The 20,488-nt window shown below is 38.1% G+C and overlaps 1 protein-coding gene across 2 annotated transcripts; it reads right to left on the minus strand.

The window, feature by feature from the left end:
- Positions 1 to 6: 6 nt before the first annotated feature.
- Positions 7 to 6,430, minus strand: Glg1 (Golgi apparatus protein 1). Of its 2 annotated transcripts, none has more exons than XM_090175962.1 (17): positions 5,968 to 6,430; positions 5,808 to 5,840; positions 5,443 to 5,748; positions 5,126 to 5,371; positions 3,449 to 3,975; positions 3,281 to 3,382; positions 3,055 to 3,217; positions 2,697 to 2,984; positions 2,496 to 2,615; positions 2,216 to 2,419; positions 2,073 to 2,165; positions 1,647 to 2,009; positions 1,361 to 1,498; positions 1,204 to 1,296; positions 1,019 to 1,139; positions 856 to 962; positions 7 to 696 (listed from the first exon to the last, which is right to left on the minus strand). In XM_090175962.1, the coding sequence occupies exons 1-17, from the start codon at positions 6,250 to 6,252 to the stop codon at positions 529 to 531; spliced, it is 3,357 nt and encodes a 1,118-aa protein (XP_090032088.1). In that variant the 5' UTR covers positions 6,253 to 6,430; the 3' UTR covers positions 7 to 528. The 2 variants fall into 2 exon arrangements, with proteins under 2 accessions (XP_090032088.1, XP_090032087.1); XM_090175961.1 differs by having other exon boundaries at positions 1,647 to 2,015; positions 5,968 to 6,429.
- Between the last annotated feature and the right edge of the window lie 14,058 nt (positions 6,431 to 20,488).

Raw genomic sequence — 20,488 nt, forward strand, 5'->3', positions numbered from 1 at the left:
ATCGTATTTGGTAATATAAATCATACATTTGTTTTTAATATTTTTAACCCAAAAAGTACATCTGGGAAGTGTAGGTGGAAGATTTTTGGTGTGGATAAAAAAGATGTTAGCCTATGTTGGTTAAACTAAGTTTCATGTGCAACGTATTTAATAACTACCAATAACAAAAAGTAACTTATAATATTTTAAAGGCGCTTGCTCTGTATATAAGTAGACAAATATGAACACAAAGACGCACAAATGTAAGTTTTCATCATGACACATTGTTAATTGCTGATTTTTAGCGACCTCCAGTTTTATTTTCAGGTTCTATTAGATTTTAGACCTGTTTATCTCCTTAACTTTATCGCTTAGATATTAAGCTAGTTATTTCAAATTTTATGTTCTTCCACAGGTAAAAAATTCTTTTAATGTGACTAGAGATGGTCCCGCAACAAAGACATCCAACCTCGATATTAAACTTCGCTAATATGAATTTGTTTTTTATGATGTGCGGTTTCTTTCTCAGTTTTTCACCTAAGTTAAACATTACTTGTTCTTGGTACTTGTGGGCACATGTTTTGAAACTCGACCACAGAATAATCCTCCAATAAAAATAATGCCAAAAAATGCCAACGCAACCACGATAAAATAGTTTCGAGCAGGTGATGCTGCCACTTGCCTGATAAGTTCCTCAACAGTTTCCGCTGGAGCAACCTAAATTTCAAGACTTAATGAAAAATCTTAAAGATTCTTTTTTCATTATTTAAACTTGTCAAGTAAAACCTAGCGTGTTATATAAATTATCAAATATGTATTGCTATTGAATGACTTAACTTCCTATTTAAATCTAAATAAACAGTCAAATGACATTACTTGTGCTGCATATTCAAACATTTCCATCCTCTTCGATAAAGTAGTTTTACAGTCAACTGATAAAGTTGCTGAACCTGACTCCGCAGTTGCTAATAAGCAAGACAGTTCTGGAAGAAAATATCATTTAAAATAAACACAAAATAATTTAGAAACTTTGCATTACGTTGCCCATGACCAGCAGGGACATCAGAACAGTAATGTTTGATATCTTGAACACAAACTCTGTATAGTAAAGGATCAGAATGGATGTCCGCTTTTCCTTCAAATATGTATCGAGCTAGTTCCTAAAGATCACATAAACCCATAATAAGTTCATATTTTAGGCATAATTCCTTCCAAACTTTGTACCTTTCGACAAATTTCACTTTTAATAGCTTTTTCTTGAAACTTAATTTTAAGACATTCCTCGATAACATTTTCATGGCGGCACAACTCATGAATCTGTAATGTGGGCTCTATTATTTGAAAAAGCAATTAAAATAATGATTAAGCTGTTATTAATTACTTCATCCGTGCATGCTTTGACCAATATGGGATCTAATTGCACATCCCAGCCAGAGTCTCTCATTACACTCATAACCTCTATGTCACACGTCTTTGATAACCGATTTTTTCGATATTCTTTCTTCAAACACGATATAACCTAAATATATATTGTGTATGCTTAGAAATGCAGTTACTACTGAGATTTAAACCAAATCACGCTATACCAAAAATTTAAAAATATCACCGTCTAAATTATTGTTGCATATTGTAAATTTCATGCTCGTGGAGATTTAAGTAAAACTTACTTTTCCTTCAAATAACTCATCTTGGGCTTCTTTCTCAGTAACTTTACTACAAAACTTAGGAATGTCATCAATGCACGCTTTTTTCAGCCTAGGATTAAGTCTGTAATCCAAATTCTGTTCAATAAGTCTCTTAATAACCAATTTTCGACAAACAGGTTCCATCCCGGGATCCATTTTGTTCTCTTTAAGGCAATACAAAACTTGCGACATTTCAACATCACCACAAAATCTTTTTATAGATGATTTGCAGTGGGTCATCAAATAAGAGTCTATCGAGTTATCATTCATCTCAACTTTTTCACGATTGAATAATATTTTGTGACAGCGTGAAGACAATTGTTTTTGGTGATCTTTTAGGCATTCCTGCATCTGAAGAGTATTAAATTTAACGTTTTAACCTAATTGCCACTGACAACAATTCTTTACTTGAGATTCTCCAGTATTAACATCTTTACAAAACTTTCTTTGATCATCCTTGCAAGCATCATCAAGAGTAGGATCCAACAAGATATTTTCAGACTAAATAATGCGCATTAGTAAAAGCATTAACAGCAATACAATGAACTTACTCTTTGCAGTAATTCGGCTTTGAGTTGGGACCTACAGTCCCTTGAGATTCTATTTCTTCTATTGCTCAGGGTGTCATTTGTGACTATTCCACTCAAACAAGCTATCACATCAGATTTTGTTTTTACAGTTTTACAGTAGCCCAACACATCCTTTTTACAAGCTTCTTTAAATTTAAATGTAAAACGGTAATCCTTCAAAGTAATCTACAAGAAACAAGCTTCATTTAATGATGAACCTAAAAGATTCCAGTTTATTGTATTTGATTTGGTTTCCACTAACCAATTGGAAATGCTCAACAGCCACTCGACACTTCTGCATGTTCTTCATTTCTGGGGTATTTTTGTGCTGGATTAAGCACTGAATTAGGTCTCCTTGGTCCACATCTTTTGCTCTCAGCTCCTGTAATACCAAACAAAAAAACTTGCAATAACAGTCTCCAGAAACGTTTTTTGTAATAAAGAGCACTCATTTTATATTTACCTTACAAAACAAATTCAGAATTGAATCACAAGCTTTGTAAAGGGGGTAGTTCAATTCTAAATGTTCTGCTTCTTCCTCAGTGTAATTTGCAACAGCCTGGGCACAATCTTTAGTTAACTCTTTCAATTTCTGTTGCAAGCACATCAGTTCTTGGCCCTTTTCTATATTTTCACTGCAATAACGTGATAAATCACCAATGCAGGGTTCTTCAATTTCTGGTTGAAGGTCAACATTTATTGCTCTTTGCCTCATGACTCTTTTCAACTCATAGAGACATTCCTTAGTCAGCTATTTTAAATTTTAGATGTTAATGAACGGTATGGATTTTAGGAATGAGATAATTTATTTTATAACTCACCCTGACATTTTTATCAGGATGATAAGCGTAACGATAAAGACAAGGAAGTACTATAGGACCTCTTTCAGGGTCCATTTTGGAAGGTTTGTCATGCCATTCTTTTTTAGCATGACAATGCAATTCCGCATCGGCTTTGCAAGATTTATACAGCATAAAATCTAGTCTGTAAGAAATTTCGAACATTAAACACGGGTAATAGCCAAAAACAGTATATTTCGATACATACTTAAAATCTCTCGCGACAAAATACTGAATCTGAAGAAGAATTTCTTTACAAGTATCACGCATATGTGATGAATCGATATGATCCATAAGGCAAGACAGAACTCTTAAAATTGAAAGAAAAAACATTCCATAAAAATAATGCATATTCTGAACTATCACAGATACTTACCGTCCTTCGCCTGCCATAACATTATCGCAATAAAATCTAACAACAGAATCGCAAGCTTCTTGGAAAACTGGATCAACTTTCCAGCTCTCTCCAATATCAACTTCTTTTAACAAAAACTCAACTTCTCTCCGACATTTATCTGATATTCTATGTCCATTCTTTCGTGAAGGTCGAGCGTGGGCCATCAGGCAATGAATGGTTTTACCACCTGTTTCAATATGCTTGCAAAAATCTATGATGTCTGGTTCACAAGCAGATGCCAAATCAGGAGTAAATTTGTAATTTTCCATTAAAGTCTTTCTGTGTTCTTTCATTTCGCTTTGACAGTCACTCATTACAGGATAGTTTCTTCTAATAGCATTTTCGAGACACAATAAAATTTGAGCCAGTCGAAATTCCCTTCTTTCAGAAGTTTCATCACGACAATGATACATTTTGATATCCTCTCGACACACTTTGGCTAATCCCCGACTAACTTTGTAATCTTGAACTACCAGTTTCTCCCTTTGAAACAATTTATCTCGACACTATGAACAGTAATTAATTAGTACTGGTAACGAATTAGTCTCTGACACCACCGATATTAGGTTTTAAACTAAGAGAAACTTACTGACTTAATGATTATTTTATCAAATTTCAAACCAAAATTATAAAAATTTCGGGTGAATATGAACACACCAACGCATGTTCAATTTTTAAAAAAAAAATTTTTTTTGATACTTTAGATGAGACTGAACATTTCTGCATCAAAATTATTTTGCGGAAATGAAATTTCGCAGAGATATTAAATTTGAATATTCACAAAAATTAATGTTTTCTATCGATACTTTCCCGTTTGTGGCATAGTAGGATACACAAAACTTTCCGTTTTGGGCAATATTGGGTGGGGACAAAGTATATTAAATTTTTTCTTGGTAATATGTCCTCTTGGTCGCGATGATAAACGGCCCCTCGATATTAGCAAGAATGGGGTTGAGGTGGTGCAGCAGGCCCCGCCACGAGAGAGTAGCTAACGTTTGACACCGTCCGGCACCAACACTTAGTTTATGATTATATTTTGCTATTTTTCCACAATACTTTTTTACAATCGTCTTGCATTCGGAGATAGGAGCTTTACCAAAATATGCAAAGGGCACGCGGACAGTTTAACAAAATTTTGCAGAGAAGCGTGGCCATGTAAAATGTGTTACTAACATTTAATTTACGCTAGTTTAACCATTTCCACAAATAAAAATTGGACACTGCTTTACTTTTATTGCATATTTATTTCTTTTAAGCCCATCGCGTATCCTACTTCACCTACAACCTGGAAGCGGACCAAATTTTGGCGTAAAGTAATGCGAAAAAACATTAATTTTTCAAAATTAATACCTCAGCGAATTTATATTTCCGCAAAATAATTTTGAAACAGAAATGTTCAATATCGTCTAACGTATCAAAAAAAAAAATCAGACATGCGTTGGAGTGTTGATATTTTGCTAAAAAATTCCATTCATCCGTAAAGTAAATTCGCTCAATTTTAGAAATTTATTCTAATTTAAGATATTTTTTAAGTAGTTTTCCATTTACGAATACGGTTTTTTTGGAAAAAATTTAGCAAATTAAAATGTAAAGGACTAAACTGACACAAGGTCAGGGACTAAAATGACTCTTTACTCGCATTTATTTCCTGCTTACTTCTTTGTTCATTTCTCTGTCAAGCTTATGTCTCATTAGACATCTGTAAACTCTTCCTTCCCCTGACAAAACTCGGCTGCAAAATTTCTCCCTGTCATCTCTACAAGCGAAAAATAAAGGCCGGTCCAAATGAAAATCATCACTTTGTAGCTCTGCTATCCTAAATATTTCATGTCTGCAGGATGATGTTAGATGTTCTGTATCTTTTGACAGACATTCAATAGTTTTTCCTTGACTATGAGTAGCCTTGAATACAAAAAAAAAAAACAATTAAATTGATATAAAGGAGCTATAAAACATTTTTCTACGCTTCTTACTCCTTCAATATTGGGCGAAATTCGACCACAGGCCAGCTTGGTTATATCTGATTGACATGAAGTGGCGAACTTGTAAATTAATCTGTAATCGCTAAAAACTATAATTTCCATCTTTTTCAAGAAACTTTGGCAAGACTCATCAGTAGTATTGTCAGTAAATTCCATCAAGCAATATAATAATTGTCCTTGCTCTCCTTTCTTGACATGACATTCTGGGTGCTGCACCAGAAGTTTGGCACATATACTTTTCGCAGTGACCTCAAATCTTTCATCTTTAGTTAAATCTAATTTAAAGCTCCAAATTACCTAAGTAAGAATTTAATTAGTTTGGAATATGAGGTGACTATTATGTTAAGGGTCATTACATTTTGACACTGAGTATTTAATACGTAGTCTCTCTGGTATGGAAAGAAAATTATTTTTAAAAAGATAATTAAACAAATAAGCCTATAATTATATTAATACAAATAATGTTGCATTTGATATAACTGTCAGTGATGACACCACATTGAAATGAACACCAACCTTAACATTTTGAATACATTCCAAAACATCAAAGTTATTATTTAAAGAACTCTGTTCGCAATGTCTTAAAATATACTCTTTACAAGATTCAACTTCAGCAAGTTGTACTTGTTCGGGAGTTTTTATACTGTTTTGCGAATCAATAACATTTGGACTGTCTCTCACAATAGCCTTTGCATCAGCTTTGTTAGCTAAACTCACTAAGCCTTGCACCAGAGCGAAGCCGATAATCATCACCGTTAAGTTGAAATCACCCGTAAATTTAGTATATTTTTCCAGTAACATTGTCAGATTTTATTTGGAAGGAATCTTATAAGAGTTACTTAAATATTAATTAATTGTCAAAAAATGTCCATTCAATCTTCCCCTTTCCTCCTAAAACATATTAGAGATGTTACATTATCCTTTACATCCACAATTCCACATTTGACGCAAAAATGTGGGGCTACCCTCATTTCCCCGAATTCCCATTTCTCCGAAAATCATTTCACCGAAAACCCATATCTCCGAATAGACACTTCAATAAAATCATCTTCCTAGCTAGGAGCAACAAACACAAGGAGAACGCATCTAGCCTTTAAACGCGCTTACGCTGTATTAAGTACAAATTTCATTGGACGAGCCTTTACGCTGAACGTTTTAGGGAAAAGGGAAAGACAATTTCAAAATTCTTTCCTTCCAACGGCAGCAGGCTCTAAAGCGTCTAACGGCTCTAGCCAATGAAAATTGTACACAAGAAAATGAACGACTTTGGACGGGTTGCGTTCGCCTTGTGTGGGTTGCTGTATTTGTTGCTCCTAGGTAGCAGCGTGGCCTTCAGTAAGGTTCATGACAGTCACAGCAGTAGATGAATGGAAATTGAAGCTAAATAACAGTGCTTGAAAAATCCGCCAAAATTAAAAGAAGACAGTAAAGTACAAAGGTCCGTGATAACAGGAAATTCCCCATGCTGGATACCCGTCTTTAATCCAGACATGTCAGAAGTAAACCCGCCACGAAACAAGGAGGACAACAGCTTTACACGAGGCGCGGCCACAGCAGCGCAAGTGAAGATTAAGTGACTTAATGTTTCAGTTTGATTGTTACGACAACCTCTGCACGAGGCATCTGTCCTCAGTTTAAATCAAAATAGCAGTATCCGATCACAATTGAAACGGGATAATAGTGAGTCCTGCCATCTGGGCAACCGTAGCAATGCCAGCCGATCACGAGATGGATCGAGCTTGTACTGCCCATCGGGCCTGTCGTTCACGAACGTCTGCCACTCGCGGCGCCATTGGTTTAGGACAAAATCTTTGGCTCTGGCTTTCAGGGCAGCCTTAGTGTGTGGTAAGAAAACGTTTACAATGAATTAATTCGCCCACATTTGCACAGCGGTCGGCCCAAAATGCCGACATTCGCCGGGCACCACAGAAACTTTACTGACCCGGGATAGTAGCTTCAGAGACTCCGAAAGCGAAACACTTGGGGATCAGCACCATTACCGGTGTGAATCATTGTTAAAGCCATCTTGGAGTTCAAACAGATGAGGATGACACCAAGACTATGAGTTCGAGCGTACAAAATCACCTGATTAATCGCGAACAATACGACCGGGCTGATATGGGATGCCCAGAGTCGACTATCATCTGATTCTCGAACCCTAGCTCAGGGACGCAGAAATCGGCACCCACGCAGCTTGAGTCGTCTTTACACGACCCATCCGTGTAAATGCTTGTGTGACTATCCGCTATGTTATCTAGTTCGGAGAAAAAGCGTTGAAGTAGTTCGACATCGGAAGCGACGCGTTTAGCGAGCGGGAGCCATCCGTAATTCACCTCGACATCCACGGGGATCCAAGGAGGATGACAGGAAGCACCGAAAGTGGTCTGGTGCCTGCTAGGATCATGGAGCCAATCCGTATTTTCCGCTTCGATTTGTCGCCAGTACTTAAGTTTTGTGTGTCGACCAGTGCTTTTCGAAGCATTTCAGTGTGGGTGATCGAGGTCCGGTAGTATTCCGGTGAGTCGTAAGCCGCCGCGAGGTTGACATATTGGATTTCTAATTGGTTACGGTGGAGTGAAAGAGGCATGATCACAGCTTCAGCTTCCATTAAGGAGATCCGTGTAGATTTGGGAACTCTTAAAATAGCCCGGAGTGCCACGTTTTGCACTTTATCGAGCCGGGCAAGATGGGTAGCAATCGCGGAATTCTAGACCATGCTGGAGAATTCATTTAGCTTAACATTTATAAACGTATTTGTATGGCATATTGCTGAAGTGGCTCAATTTATATAAAAAGACAAGCATTTAATCGTCAAATTGAGTTTGACCACGATTTAAAAATTTTAAATGTCGGAGGAAAATTTTAATTCGGGTAGTCGAATGCGTTTAAAAAGTGAGTTTAATTGGCTTAATTTCAATCTATTTCTCTAAATTACACTCAAACTGAACTTGATATCAATAAAATCTGATGAAATTGTCAGTCTCTTAAAGAGCAGGTGGTCAGAAATTTATATACCGGTGCTCCAAGCTCAGAATATAGCTATTAACGCCTACTACACCGGTGGTCTCATCATACTGGCCTACGCCAGCGTCCACAAACCTGGTCAGGTGACAAAAAAGTCATGGGTAGTAGAACCCTCGACGCAAGCTACTCATCCCGACAAAAGACGTAGCAATGGGGCGACCAGCTTCCACTTCGCGCTAAGCTGTGGGATAGAGAATGGATGCTGTAGCATCTCCAGCCGACACCCTACCTACGTAGGTAGAGAGCCATACCCTTCAGAAAGGGCTCCTAAAGGGGAACGACGGGCACACAATATTTATCGGCCGAGAGATGACGCGTCGGGCGTAGCGTAGTCACTCTATCACCTCTTATTGGCTGAAGGACCCCTGGCGAACAGGCGACATACCCCGCCATAGACGGCACCATTCTAGGTACCTATGAGATTTCTATGCCCAAGGACTATTCCGGTTTCGTACCGCAATAAAAAAGAAGCTAGTGTGGAAAGGGCTTTAGACACCAGCACACAATAACTGATGAATCAGGGCGAGATATGTGTAACGGCCAACGGGGGATATGTGGGGACAAGGGTGGGGACACCCGCGGCGGAAGTATCCCGACCACCCGTTGGGGGGCAACCCATGTAAATGCCCCCCCCCCCCCTGGAAATTGCTTTTATTCATACCATAGTCCATCGGGCGGGGATGTCGTACCTTGGTCAAAATCCAAAAATTTACATAATATCATTTAGTATTTTAGTAGCCTACTAAGTCTACTTACTTTTCGTAAAATTATTTCAAAACATAACTTAGACAATGTGGGAGTTTTAAGTCTTTTTTCTAAAGTAGTATTAGATTAGTTTCGTGATATACTTTTACTACTTTTACTACTAATATCAACACTATTATGTAAAAAAACGGTTTTATGTATAAGTTTTGCTATATGTGCGATAATTTTTCATCAATTATTGAAAAATATAGTAAAGAAAAATATAGTTATAAAACATTTGGTATAAATATAAATATTCACGATTAATTTCAAATTTTAAAATAGAAAGATAGCGTAACTTTTTTTTATCACATACTGTCTACGTCATAGATAGGTTGATGTTTATTGGTTGCTACTAGAGCGAGCTGGAGATAGAATTTTTAGGTGATTACAGGAGGAAATTTTACTCCCATCACTTTCGCATGCTTTAAGAACCTCATTCGATTTAAAGTGATGGAAAGATAAGCCACTTTTGTTGTTATTATTACTGCAGGAAGGAACTGAACAATACACTGTGGCGCCCACGGTCTTCGGTGCTTTCGGTGGCATCTTTCCGTAGAATATAAATATTGTTATAATGACTACGTTTAAGAAATAATGATATAATTTATAAACCATACCTTGTTATCGATTTTTTCTTCAATTTCTACTTTGAAAATAATATTTTTACACATAGCCAGCTCGTGAAGTCGTGATTCGAGAATCTCGAACCGCGTGGTCCGCGAGAAGAAAGTCAAAAAACGCGCTAACAAATCCTCTACGCGATAGTAGAAAAAGACTACTGCAAATTCCCCGCCGCTCGAGCGCGCCGAAATCGACAATCAACAATCTGTAAAGTTTTGACGCGGCTATTGAAATACCATTATTTTACATTAAATTATAAAACTAAATACTAATTGAAAGTGCTAATATGTATATATATTCGGATTCAGGACTTAAAAATCTATCATAACGTGTAAGCCAAAGAACAAAATTTTAAATTATTCTGAGTTGGCACTATCTCTTTAATTGGAGTCGTGAATAGGGTTTAGCGTCGGTACACCAGCGCCACCGCAACATCGCACTGTTCTCGTAATATTGTTAAATAAAACAGGCGCTCTCGAGTCCTGTCTCTCCATAGACAGTATATATCCCTTAGGGATTTATACTGTCTATGGTCTCTCCTCTGCACCTGGCGAAATACCAAAATTGCGTGTTTTGCACGACCTTTATCTTGCAACCTACGATTTCTTCAGTTGGTTTCGCGCCACGGCTTTGCCCAGGTAGTTAAATAGTAAATATGTTTTGAATTATTTGACAGTGTTTGTAGGCCTATTAATTTTATTCGGAATAAAAGTTTACGCAATCAGGTAAGATGTTAAAGAATAATCTAAGATCGTTTAAAAATTTATCACTAAGGCTTCTCACTTTCTATGATTCCTTTATTTCATAGACTTAATTTTTAAAATGTTGATATCTAAATGATCACTCAATTAGGTCTGATGTTGAAAATTTATATCTTACAAAGTTATCACTACTGAGCCTTCTAATTTTCTAGGTTTCTAGCTTTCTACGATTACATGTTTTGTTATACGAAACTTAATAAAATATATTTTACACAAAAGTGAACTTAAATATTTAAACAATAAGTGAAAGATTTTGTAAATTTAAAGTTAAAATCTTAGGTACGCCGGGAGTAGTGGCTCACTCCTGTAATCCCAGGCGTCCGGGAGGCAGAGTTTGTGGATGGCCGTGTGAGGACGACCACTAATCCCCCAACGGGTGGTTGTCATACTTCCGCCACGGGTGTCCCAACCCTATCCCTAAGTATCCCCCCGTTGGCGTGGCCGTAACACATATCTCGCACCTGATTAACCAATTGGACGAGCGGACTGAATTGTCCCACCCATTACAATCGCTCATAACGAGCTTCTAAAAAAAAATCTTAGGTACTGTTAATAGGTTAGAGACTAGAGTACGGGAAAATGCATCATTCATAATTGTTGAGATAACGTAGGACTCGAGTTCGCGTTGAGAGAGAAGTTTAGACTAAGGCCAACAAGGGAGTATGTATTGCTTTTGAATTTTAAATATTTTACGTTTTTAGTTAGTGTCTGTATTCTGTAAGCGAGTCTGTAAGGGATTTGATTTTGCTTTACAGGATGGAAAGAGGTTTGGGCTAGCGGGAGAGGGATCGAATATAAATGAGGGGTAATCGGGCGGAAGAAAAAATTACTTTTAATTTAGCGAAAATATTATCGAATTTTCCACGGTTTTAACGCATTTGACCATAATTATCCACATCTGATTTGAGTTAAGTTCGTACCGTTTTTTTCTAGTCCTGAATAAAACAAATTTGTTTTATCTAGAATCCAAATATGGCGATTCGGTCTAGCATTTATATTCTGATTTTGAATAAAAATGTTTTATTTAATTATCATGTATTTGGATTCAATGGATTCTTTTTTTTTCAGTGAGAAACTGAGAATAGTTAAGTAAAATTTTATTTCTTTTAATTACCTAAAATTTACAAAACTTTGATCCCCCGTAGAAATTCTCACCCAAAAAGAGAAACAATAACAAAAAAATTATATCTGGAGGGTTATTGTCTTTGAAAAAAATAAGCCTTTTTTTTATTTCGGTGCCAGCCCCACGCGGGCGGGGACCGAAATTATGCGATCGAGATTGGGACATGAGAGCCGCCGCCGCCGCCGCCCCCATTGACAAGGATTAGCGAACTGTGGAGCGAGGGCAGGCGGATCGAGGCGGGTACCGGAAATATGCGGACAGCTCCAGCTCGCTATTTTGGTTGAGATTCGTTGAACTATCTTTCCGTAAGGATCCACTAGTAGCTTTTATAGTATTTTACTGTGTTCGCGAACTCCCCCTCACGGTTGATACCTTGTCGTGGTGAGGGGGCTTGCGTGCGTCCATACATAGTGGGCTACGCTGTACGGAGCTCGTCTCCTGGTAGGGCCACCCAAGGCAGACAGGCCACTATGGGCGTCAGACTAAATTCAACCGTATCCGCCGTTTTGACTACCGGTTGAGAACTGCCGTATAAGTGTTCGGGAAGATTTTTCAACTTTGAATATTTTTCGATTTTCGAAAACACACATTACCTTAACCTTACCCCGGAATAGTGATGGATAGGTTCCCAGCTGAAGGTGAAGAGCTCGCTCTAAACCCGGCTGTTCTGGCAGCAGTCAGTAGTGTTTCGGACACTATTGAAGCGGTGTTTGCTAACGCAAACAGCCGCGTTACAACAGTTGCGCAGGAGCTGCGCGATCAATTTAATATCCTTCGGGAGATTATTGGCAACCAGCAATGCCATATTTCAGCACTACAAGCCCGAGTTGAGGAGAAATCTGACTTTGTCTCCCAACTCTTAGCATCAAAAACCTCTTTTGCTACCGTTGCCACCAAGGGCACGGTACAAACCATTACTGCACCAAAGCAGATTTCTTCCGGCGCTGCGCAACGCTCGCCTAAAGCTATTCCGAAGACGGCCAAGAATGATCACGTTATTCTGGTCTCACATAAGGATGCCACTGTCTCTGTTGACAGTCTTGAATCTACCGTCCGCAAAGAGCTCAATCCCCGTACAGCTCATATTGGCATCCAGTCGGTCCGCAAGGGCCGCAATGGCTTAGTAGTCCAATGCTCCACCGCGGCGGACGCCCTTAAATTCAAGAACTCCGTGGAGAGTTCTGTCACTCTCAAGGATGTAGTCAATCTACGTAAACCTAGTTTGGCTAAGCCCAAGCTTCTGGTCCTCGGAGTGGAAAATAGTATCAAATTAAACGATGTCGTTCCATCACTGATTGAACAAAATCCAGCACTGAACATCGATCCTCAGGATCTGGTGGCGAAGTACCCTCTCTATGGGAAGGGTAAACGCTCAACTAATTGGGTACTTGAAGCTTCTCCTGAAGTTTACAAGATTCTCATCGAAAAGAGCAAACTCTTTATTGGCTGGACCAACTGTCCAGTCAAGGAGTATATTTATGTACCTAAATGTTTTAAATGTTGTTTGGTTGGACATCAACAAAAAGACTGTCCGTTGAAGGGTTCTGCGACCCAATTCTGCACAAATTGTGGGGAAGAGCACTCCTTCAAGGACTGCAAGTCCAAAACAAAATGTTGTCGTGCCTGCACGGAACATAATAAATCAAATAATACAAAATTCCGTACTGCTCACCAGTCAGTAGACACTAATTGCCCTCTCTTCAAACGAGAGGTGGAACTTCGAAAATTAAGAACTGACTATGGCCAACCCCCTTTATAGGAGGTTCTCCATTCTTTTCTTTAAGCACTAACCATGATTTCTTGCGCCCAGCTTAATCTGGCGCGCTGCCAGGCTGCCACCGCGCCTGCCAGGGAGTTCGTCCTAAATCATAAGGTCGATATTCTCGTCTTCCAAGAACCAATGGTCAGAGATACTAAGGTTTTGGGGTTTCCCCTGACTTGTCGACTCTGCTACGCACCTAAAGCCAAATGTGGCATCGCAATTTTCAACCCTGCCTATGACGTAGTGGTTCTGTACACTGATATCCATATTGCTATTGTGCATATAACAAGTGGATCGTCTGACTTAATTATATACAGTGTCTATTTCCCTCCTTCTGAGGATATTTGTCCTATTCTGGATAAAGTTACCGAGCTTACGAAGACTTATACCACCTCTAACCAATGCATTTGTGGAGATTTTAATGCAAAGCACGCTCTATGGGGTTCCCCGTTAACTGATATCCGTGAGGATACCGTAGTTGAATTTTTGAATCAGACTGATTTATTTTTGCTCAACAATCCGCAATCTCTTTCAACTTTTTTCCAAAATGGCCGTTCCAGCTGGATCGACCTCACTCTTGTGTCCAACGACCTCGCCCCACTTACCTCTAATTGGGCGGTCTTGGATGAGCCATCACTTAGCTGTCTTTCTCAAGCTGTATCACTTATCACGGTCTGGGCGCACCTGACCGCTTGCCGATTTACCGCTTAGCCGGTAACCCTATTCAACACGCCCCTCAGCTGAAGCTGCTTGGGGTTCTTAGCTGGCTGCCTCATCTAAAGGCTGTCCAGTCCAAAGTGGCAGCTCTCACTCAAAGTATCGCCCAATACACCCACGAAACCTGGGGGATTACTGGGGCCGCCTTACGCCAAATCTATAAACGTGGCATCGAAAGGATAATTGTTTACGCAGCCGGTGCCTGGTGGAAGGAGTCGGGCAACGTTAAAATGGTCCAAAAGCTCAGGACTATCCAGCGTGTATTCGCTTTACGACTCACTAAGGCTTATCGCACTATTTCTACCGATATAGTCTTTGGTGGTAACGATGCACTCATAAAATAGTTATATAAAATATGTTACAAAGGTGTAGCTTGAAATAGTTACTTCAATAAAACATCTTCAAGGAAATTGCCAAGAAGTAATCTTTCGGAGAGACAGTACCTGCATGTTACCGTTTATATAGTGCTTGTTGAAATTAAGGAAACTTTTCACCGGTACAGTATGCAACAAGTGTTTCCTTTTAAGCAGGTTGATTCTTTTGATATAATAAGGCTTAGCAAAAACACAACGTTCTATTTACAGTTGAAAAGTTTCCATTATTTCAACAAGCACTATATAAACAGTAACTTGCAGGTCGTGGTTCTAGAAATATTACTTCTTGGCGATTTACTTTTATTAAGCACCTGTTGGCCGTAAGTTGTTGGCTGGTTTTTTAATAGCGCGTCAAATTGAATATTTTTCGGTTTTTTAATCGATAGAGTAATTGCATAATATTTGCAATAACAAAATTCAAGCCAAAACAATAAATAATATTTTATAGGGGTGTGCAAAATATTTGGTCAGACCAAATAATTCGATCGAATACCAAATCGAATATTCGATTCGTCGAATCGAATAGCGCTTGGAAAAGTTCGCGAATAATCGAATTTTTGGATCAAATAGTCGAATATTCGAAAAAATAGGGAAAAAGTATTTGGTATTTTCAAATAGTTTGCAAACTGGTCGAATAACCGCAGGTCTTTTTCTAATTTGTTGAAGTTCAAGGCCATGGTACCCAATTAAAATATGTATGATAATTGATAAGTTGATATGCACTATATTTTTGTACGTTACGATTAACTCATTTTGATCAAATCGAAAAAATTGTTCGAAGGAAGGTTGAAAATAAAGACATTTTGTACAACAATTAGAATTAATTTGAATGGTAAGTTAGAGTTTACCACAGTGGCGTAATATAAAATTATGGGCCCGCCTGCAGCCTGAGACAATGGACCCCCTTCAGTGTTTTTTATTAAGAGCCTTAGAGAAGGCTAAGTAAAATTAAAAATTTAAAAGACCATCTTTTAGGACGGGCCCGTCATTATACCACTGATTTACCAAGTTCGCCCAGGGAACTTTGTTCTAAGCTATACTGTATTTGGTTTAATATTAAACTATTTTCAAGTAAAATGAACAGTGATTTCATTTACTTTTTTTGACAAATATGCAAACTATTTGGCTATTTGAAAACCAAATACGTCGAATAATTTGATATTCGAAAAACTATTTGGTATTTGATCAGTTAACTGGTCTAATTTTTTGCCCTAAAAATATTCGACCAAATTATTTGACGTTATAAATATTCGATTTGGTATTTGCCGTGCTTTGAAAAAAATATTTGATATTCGATTCGATCCCCAAAAAATGGTATTTGCACACCTCTAGTATTTTAACGTACGCAATCTGCGGGGCGGGAGCATTCGGGTCAAGGCCGGTAACGAAACACTCTCGAAAGAACCGAAAAAAATAGATAAGGAAAAATATAAAAAAAGAGATAAGGGGGAAGCGTTTAAAATCACTCTTATAATTTAGATTAATAACCATCTCAGGTATTTTGAATTAGGTGCGATTAGTTGGAAATCAGGCCCTTAACATTGAGTTAAAATTTTAAAGCTTACACTCGAACTCTCGGAATATCCGAAAAAAATAAATAAGGAAAAATATAAAAAAGAGATAAGGGAACTAAGAGTGGAGGCATTTAAAATCAGTCTTATAAATTAGATTAATAACCATCTCAGGTATTTTGAGTTGTTAAGAAACCTTCCAATAAATCAGCCTTAAATTAAATGTACACAGATTTTATAGCTATTTCTACTGTTATATTTTCTTTGGTAGAAAAGAGGATTGTTATATTTCTTACTTTCCTAACTCTGTACCTCCTTGTGTGCGACTTGGTGTGCTTAAGACCATCGTCGAGGACACCGGCCGATTAGGCGAAGAATTTTGTGGGCGGTATGGGGTGGCAGTCCGTCGGATCTCCCGCTTTCTTGTGCTACCAACATTCCTCTCCGCATGCCTAAAGAATAAAAGTAACGAATTGTGTGCAAAATAACTTAATTAGGTACTGATAACTTAATTAGTTAGTTATGTAATGCAAATTTAAGTAGGGTCTTCGAGCGGGTCCAAAACAGTACAGTGGAAGGCCACCGCACGAGCGGTGAACGTACAAAGGCAGGGCGGCGCTGGTGGTGAACGTACAAAGGCAGGGCGGTGTCGGCGGTGAAGCAGCACCGCAAGGCGGCGTCGGCGGTGAACAGCCAAAGCTACACGGTTGAGCGGTGAACGTACAAATGCAGGGCGGCGCTGGTGGTGAATTAATAAAGTGACACCACCGGGCGGTGTGGGTGGTGAAGGTTATAGTATAAATATAGGCGGGATCTTGGTAAAAGAACATTCTAAGGAGCAAGTATCAACACGAAATCATCTATGTAAGTATATTAGTTTTTTTTCTACTTAGTAAATATTTTGTGTATGTTCCTAACATATAAATTTTCATAGCATGTTTGCCCAAGTTTTGTTCGCCGTCTCGTCAGAGAAATTCATCGAGGTTACGTCTACACTAGATGTACGTCTAGGACTTCGAGATAGTGCTACGGGAATCACCTTAGACGAAGCCGATTTTCATGAGTTATACAGAAAGAAGGATGAAATACTAGCTTTCTTCGAGAAGGATGATGCTACAGGATCATCGTGCTTTTTCAGCGGTTCCGAGACGAAACGTGTTGAACTAAGAACGTATCAGAATCGAAAAATTTTTGATATCCGGGAGATGGTTCCGGGGTACGGTGAATTGTACGGCAAGTTTTTCCCAACCAAGAAGGGTTTCGCCATTGGTTACGCTCTCACCAAAGTGCTAATGGATATGTATAAAGACGTTGTAACATACCTAAATGAAGCAAATAGGATATATGACCTTTTAAAGGACACTATTTTGGAACAGTTGCGTGTTAATATCCGCCAGTGTTGCTACGGTTGTACCGTAGACCATCCGTCACAGACTCAACACAACTGTCTAGAAGACTGGGATATGCGTGTTGAAATGAACTACGACACTGCGATAAGAAATCTTGACTACATTGAGATTTATAAAATTTTTACTTTAAAAACCTTTTTAAATGAAGAATTTTGTAAATGCATGGTCGCCAGAATAGTCTGTAACGCTAAACAACTTTTGTGAATAAAAACTATTTGATTTGCGAAAAATGTGTCATTCTTTAAAATGGATTTCAGGTTGCAACATCCTTTTAACGGTCTGATCGCGGGTGCGACTCAGTCTGGGAAATCCTTTTTCGTGGCTAGTCTTATCAAATATAAAGATACGTGTATTTCACCCCCACCAGAGATAATTATTTGGTGCTATACGGAATATCAACCCAAACTGTTTAATTCGGTATTAGATGATACACCCACCGTTGAATTTCACGAAGGATTATTAGACGTTAAAATTTTAGACCCAAATGTCAAGAATTTTGTTATTCTTGATGATTTACTTTGTGAAATATCAAATAACAAGGATGTCACGAATTTGTTTATAAGAGGTTCTCATCATAAAAACACGTCGGTTTTTGTACTTATGCAAAATTTGTATTATCCTGGGAAGGAAATTAGAACGTTGAATTTAAACGCGCACTATCTGATAATTTTCAAGACACCACGTGACAAATCGGCGATATTTCATTTGGCTAGACAGATTTCCCCAACTAACAGTAAATACGTCATCGACGCCTTTCATCAAGCAATTGCTAGAGACTTTGGGTATTTATGGGTGGATTTGAAACCAACTACGTCAGATGATCACAGACTACGAACAGGACTTATACCAGGAGAAGAAGCTGCCGTTTTTATTCCAAAATGAAGAGAATTCATAATCATAAGGAGTTTTTAAAATATCTGTCTAAGTGTAATTCGTGTCAAAGAAATGCCGCCATCAAATATGCTAATAACGACGCGATTAAAGCTATTGTGGAATGTTGTATAAATGTTCTGCGTGGCAATGTGAAACTGTCAGATGATAATAAGAAGCGATTGAAGCGACATTGTCATATTTTGCGGAAGATATCTAAACCTAATACTATCGCAAAACGAAAAAAGATTCTAATACAGAAGGGAGGATTTTTACCGTTACTCTTAGCACCACTTCTTTCAATTGTGAGCAGTGCTGCAGGCGCGGCTATAAGTAGAGCTATCAAAAATGGCTAGAAAGATGATACTAGTTCCCGAAGACGTTTATCGTCGACTCAATTCGCAACCAAAACTTGACGAAAACTTGGATACGAAAACTGTTTTAAATAATCAGAAACTTAATCAATCACAAAAAGTGGAGTTGTACAACCATTTATTACAACGCAACAAAAGAACTAAGAAAGCGAAACTCGTTGAAGAACCGAAAAGAAAGAAAGACTGGTATTCGGAAATAGCTATCGCGATACCAGATTCACATTTAAAACCCGTCATTGCTTTGTACAAGTGGATTGAACGAAACAGTAAAATTGAATGGTCTACCAGTGGTGAACTTATTTATAAAGGACGCCCTATAGTTAGATCTAATATCATGGATATTTTACACGAATCAGTTAAAGGATACAAAACCAAACCGAAACATAAAATTGTTGGATTAGATAAATTTTATGAATTGTTGGCCAAGGAAAATGTACCCAAATCACTTGTAAAAAATAAATTCCCCTTTGAATCCCCCATTGATAATGTACCTATTATTTCTAACGATCTGCCAGAGAAGGTGTACGATGATTCAGATTATTTACCCCCAAGTCCCGAATCAATGTATGGCAATGGATTATTGAGTTGGATAAATTTGAAATAAATAATATAATAATATATCAGGTTTCAGTTCTTTCACTTACGTTTTCGACTTCAACATGGAAGGTGGCATCGATCCTACTCCGTCTGGGTTGATAACCTCTTTATCGATATCATACTTGAAATCACCCAAAGTTATTACTGCGTTTTTGTTACTATTTATTATTATCGTTTTTGAACTATTTGAGTTCGCGTACTGGTATCACGAACGGAAAATGAACTGTACGATGAATGGATAAGCTAGAAGAAATATACTTCAATGTAAAGGATGCCGGTAGTTACGGCGGCATTTTTGGTCTTTATCGGGCTGCCCGAGAGAGGGGAATTAAAGTTAACATAAACGACGTGAGAAAATTTTTAAAACGGCAAGATACGTACACGTTACACCGACCAGTGAGACACAATTTTCGAAGAAACAAGACGATAGTGTATGGGATAGACGAACAATGGCAACTTGATCTGGCGGACATGCAAGATATCAAAAACCACAATAGTGGATACCGATATATCTTATGTTGTATCGATGTATTTAGCAAATACGCATTCGCTGTGGCTACCAAGGATAAGAAAGGATCTACTATGGTAAAGTCATTCAAATCTATTTTAGAATCAGGTCGACAGCCGAAGGTTGTACAGACTGATCATGGTAATGAGTTTCTATGCAAAGAAGTTCAAGGTGAATTAAAACGTAGAAGAATCAAGTTTTTCGCAACGCACTCCGAAGTAAAATCTAGTATTATAGAACGATTCAATCGAACACTGAAGTCTCGAATGTACCGATTTTTTACGGAGAAAAATACGCACAAATATATCGACGTATTACCGGATTTATTGGAAGCTTATAATAACAACTACCAGAAATCTATTAAATTCAAACCCGTTGAAGTGAAGAATGAAAATTCGAAACAAGTGTGGCAAAATTTATACGGGAAAGTAAATTTTTCCCCTCCCGTTTCATCCCCTTTTGAAAGAGGTGACTTGGTTCGTATAAGCAAGAATAAAACCACGTTTGAAAAGGGTTACAAAGCCAATTATACCGAGGAAATATTCAAAGTAGTGCAGTGCATACCAAGAGACCCTCCGGTATATAAGCTGGAGGATTTGAAAACAGAGCTCATTTCGGGTGTGTTCTACAAGGAGGAAA

This window comes from Leiobunum rupestre, chromosome 5, assembly GCF_980474605.1.
Source record: "Leiobunum rupestre chromosome 5, qqLeiRupe1.1.hap1, whole genome shotgun sequence".
Taxonomy (NCBI): domain Eukaryota; kingdom Metazoa; phylum Arthropoda; class Arachnida; order Opiliones; family Sclerosomatidae; genus Leiobunum; species Leiobunum rupestre.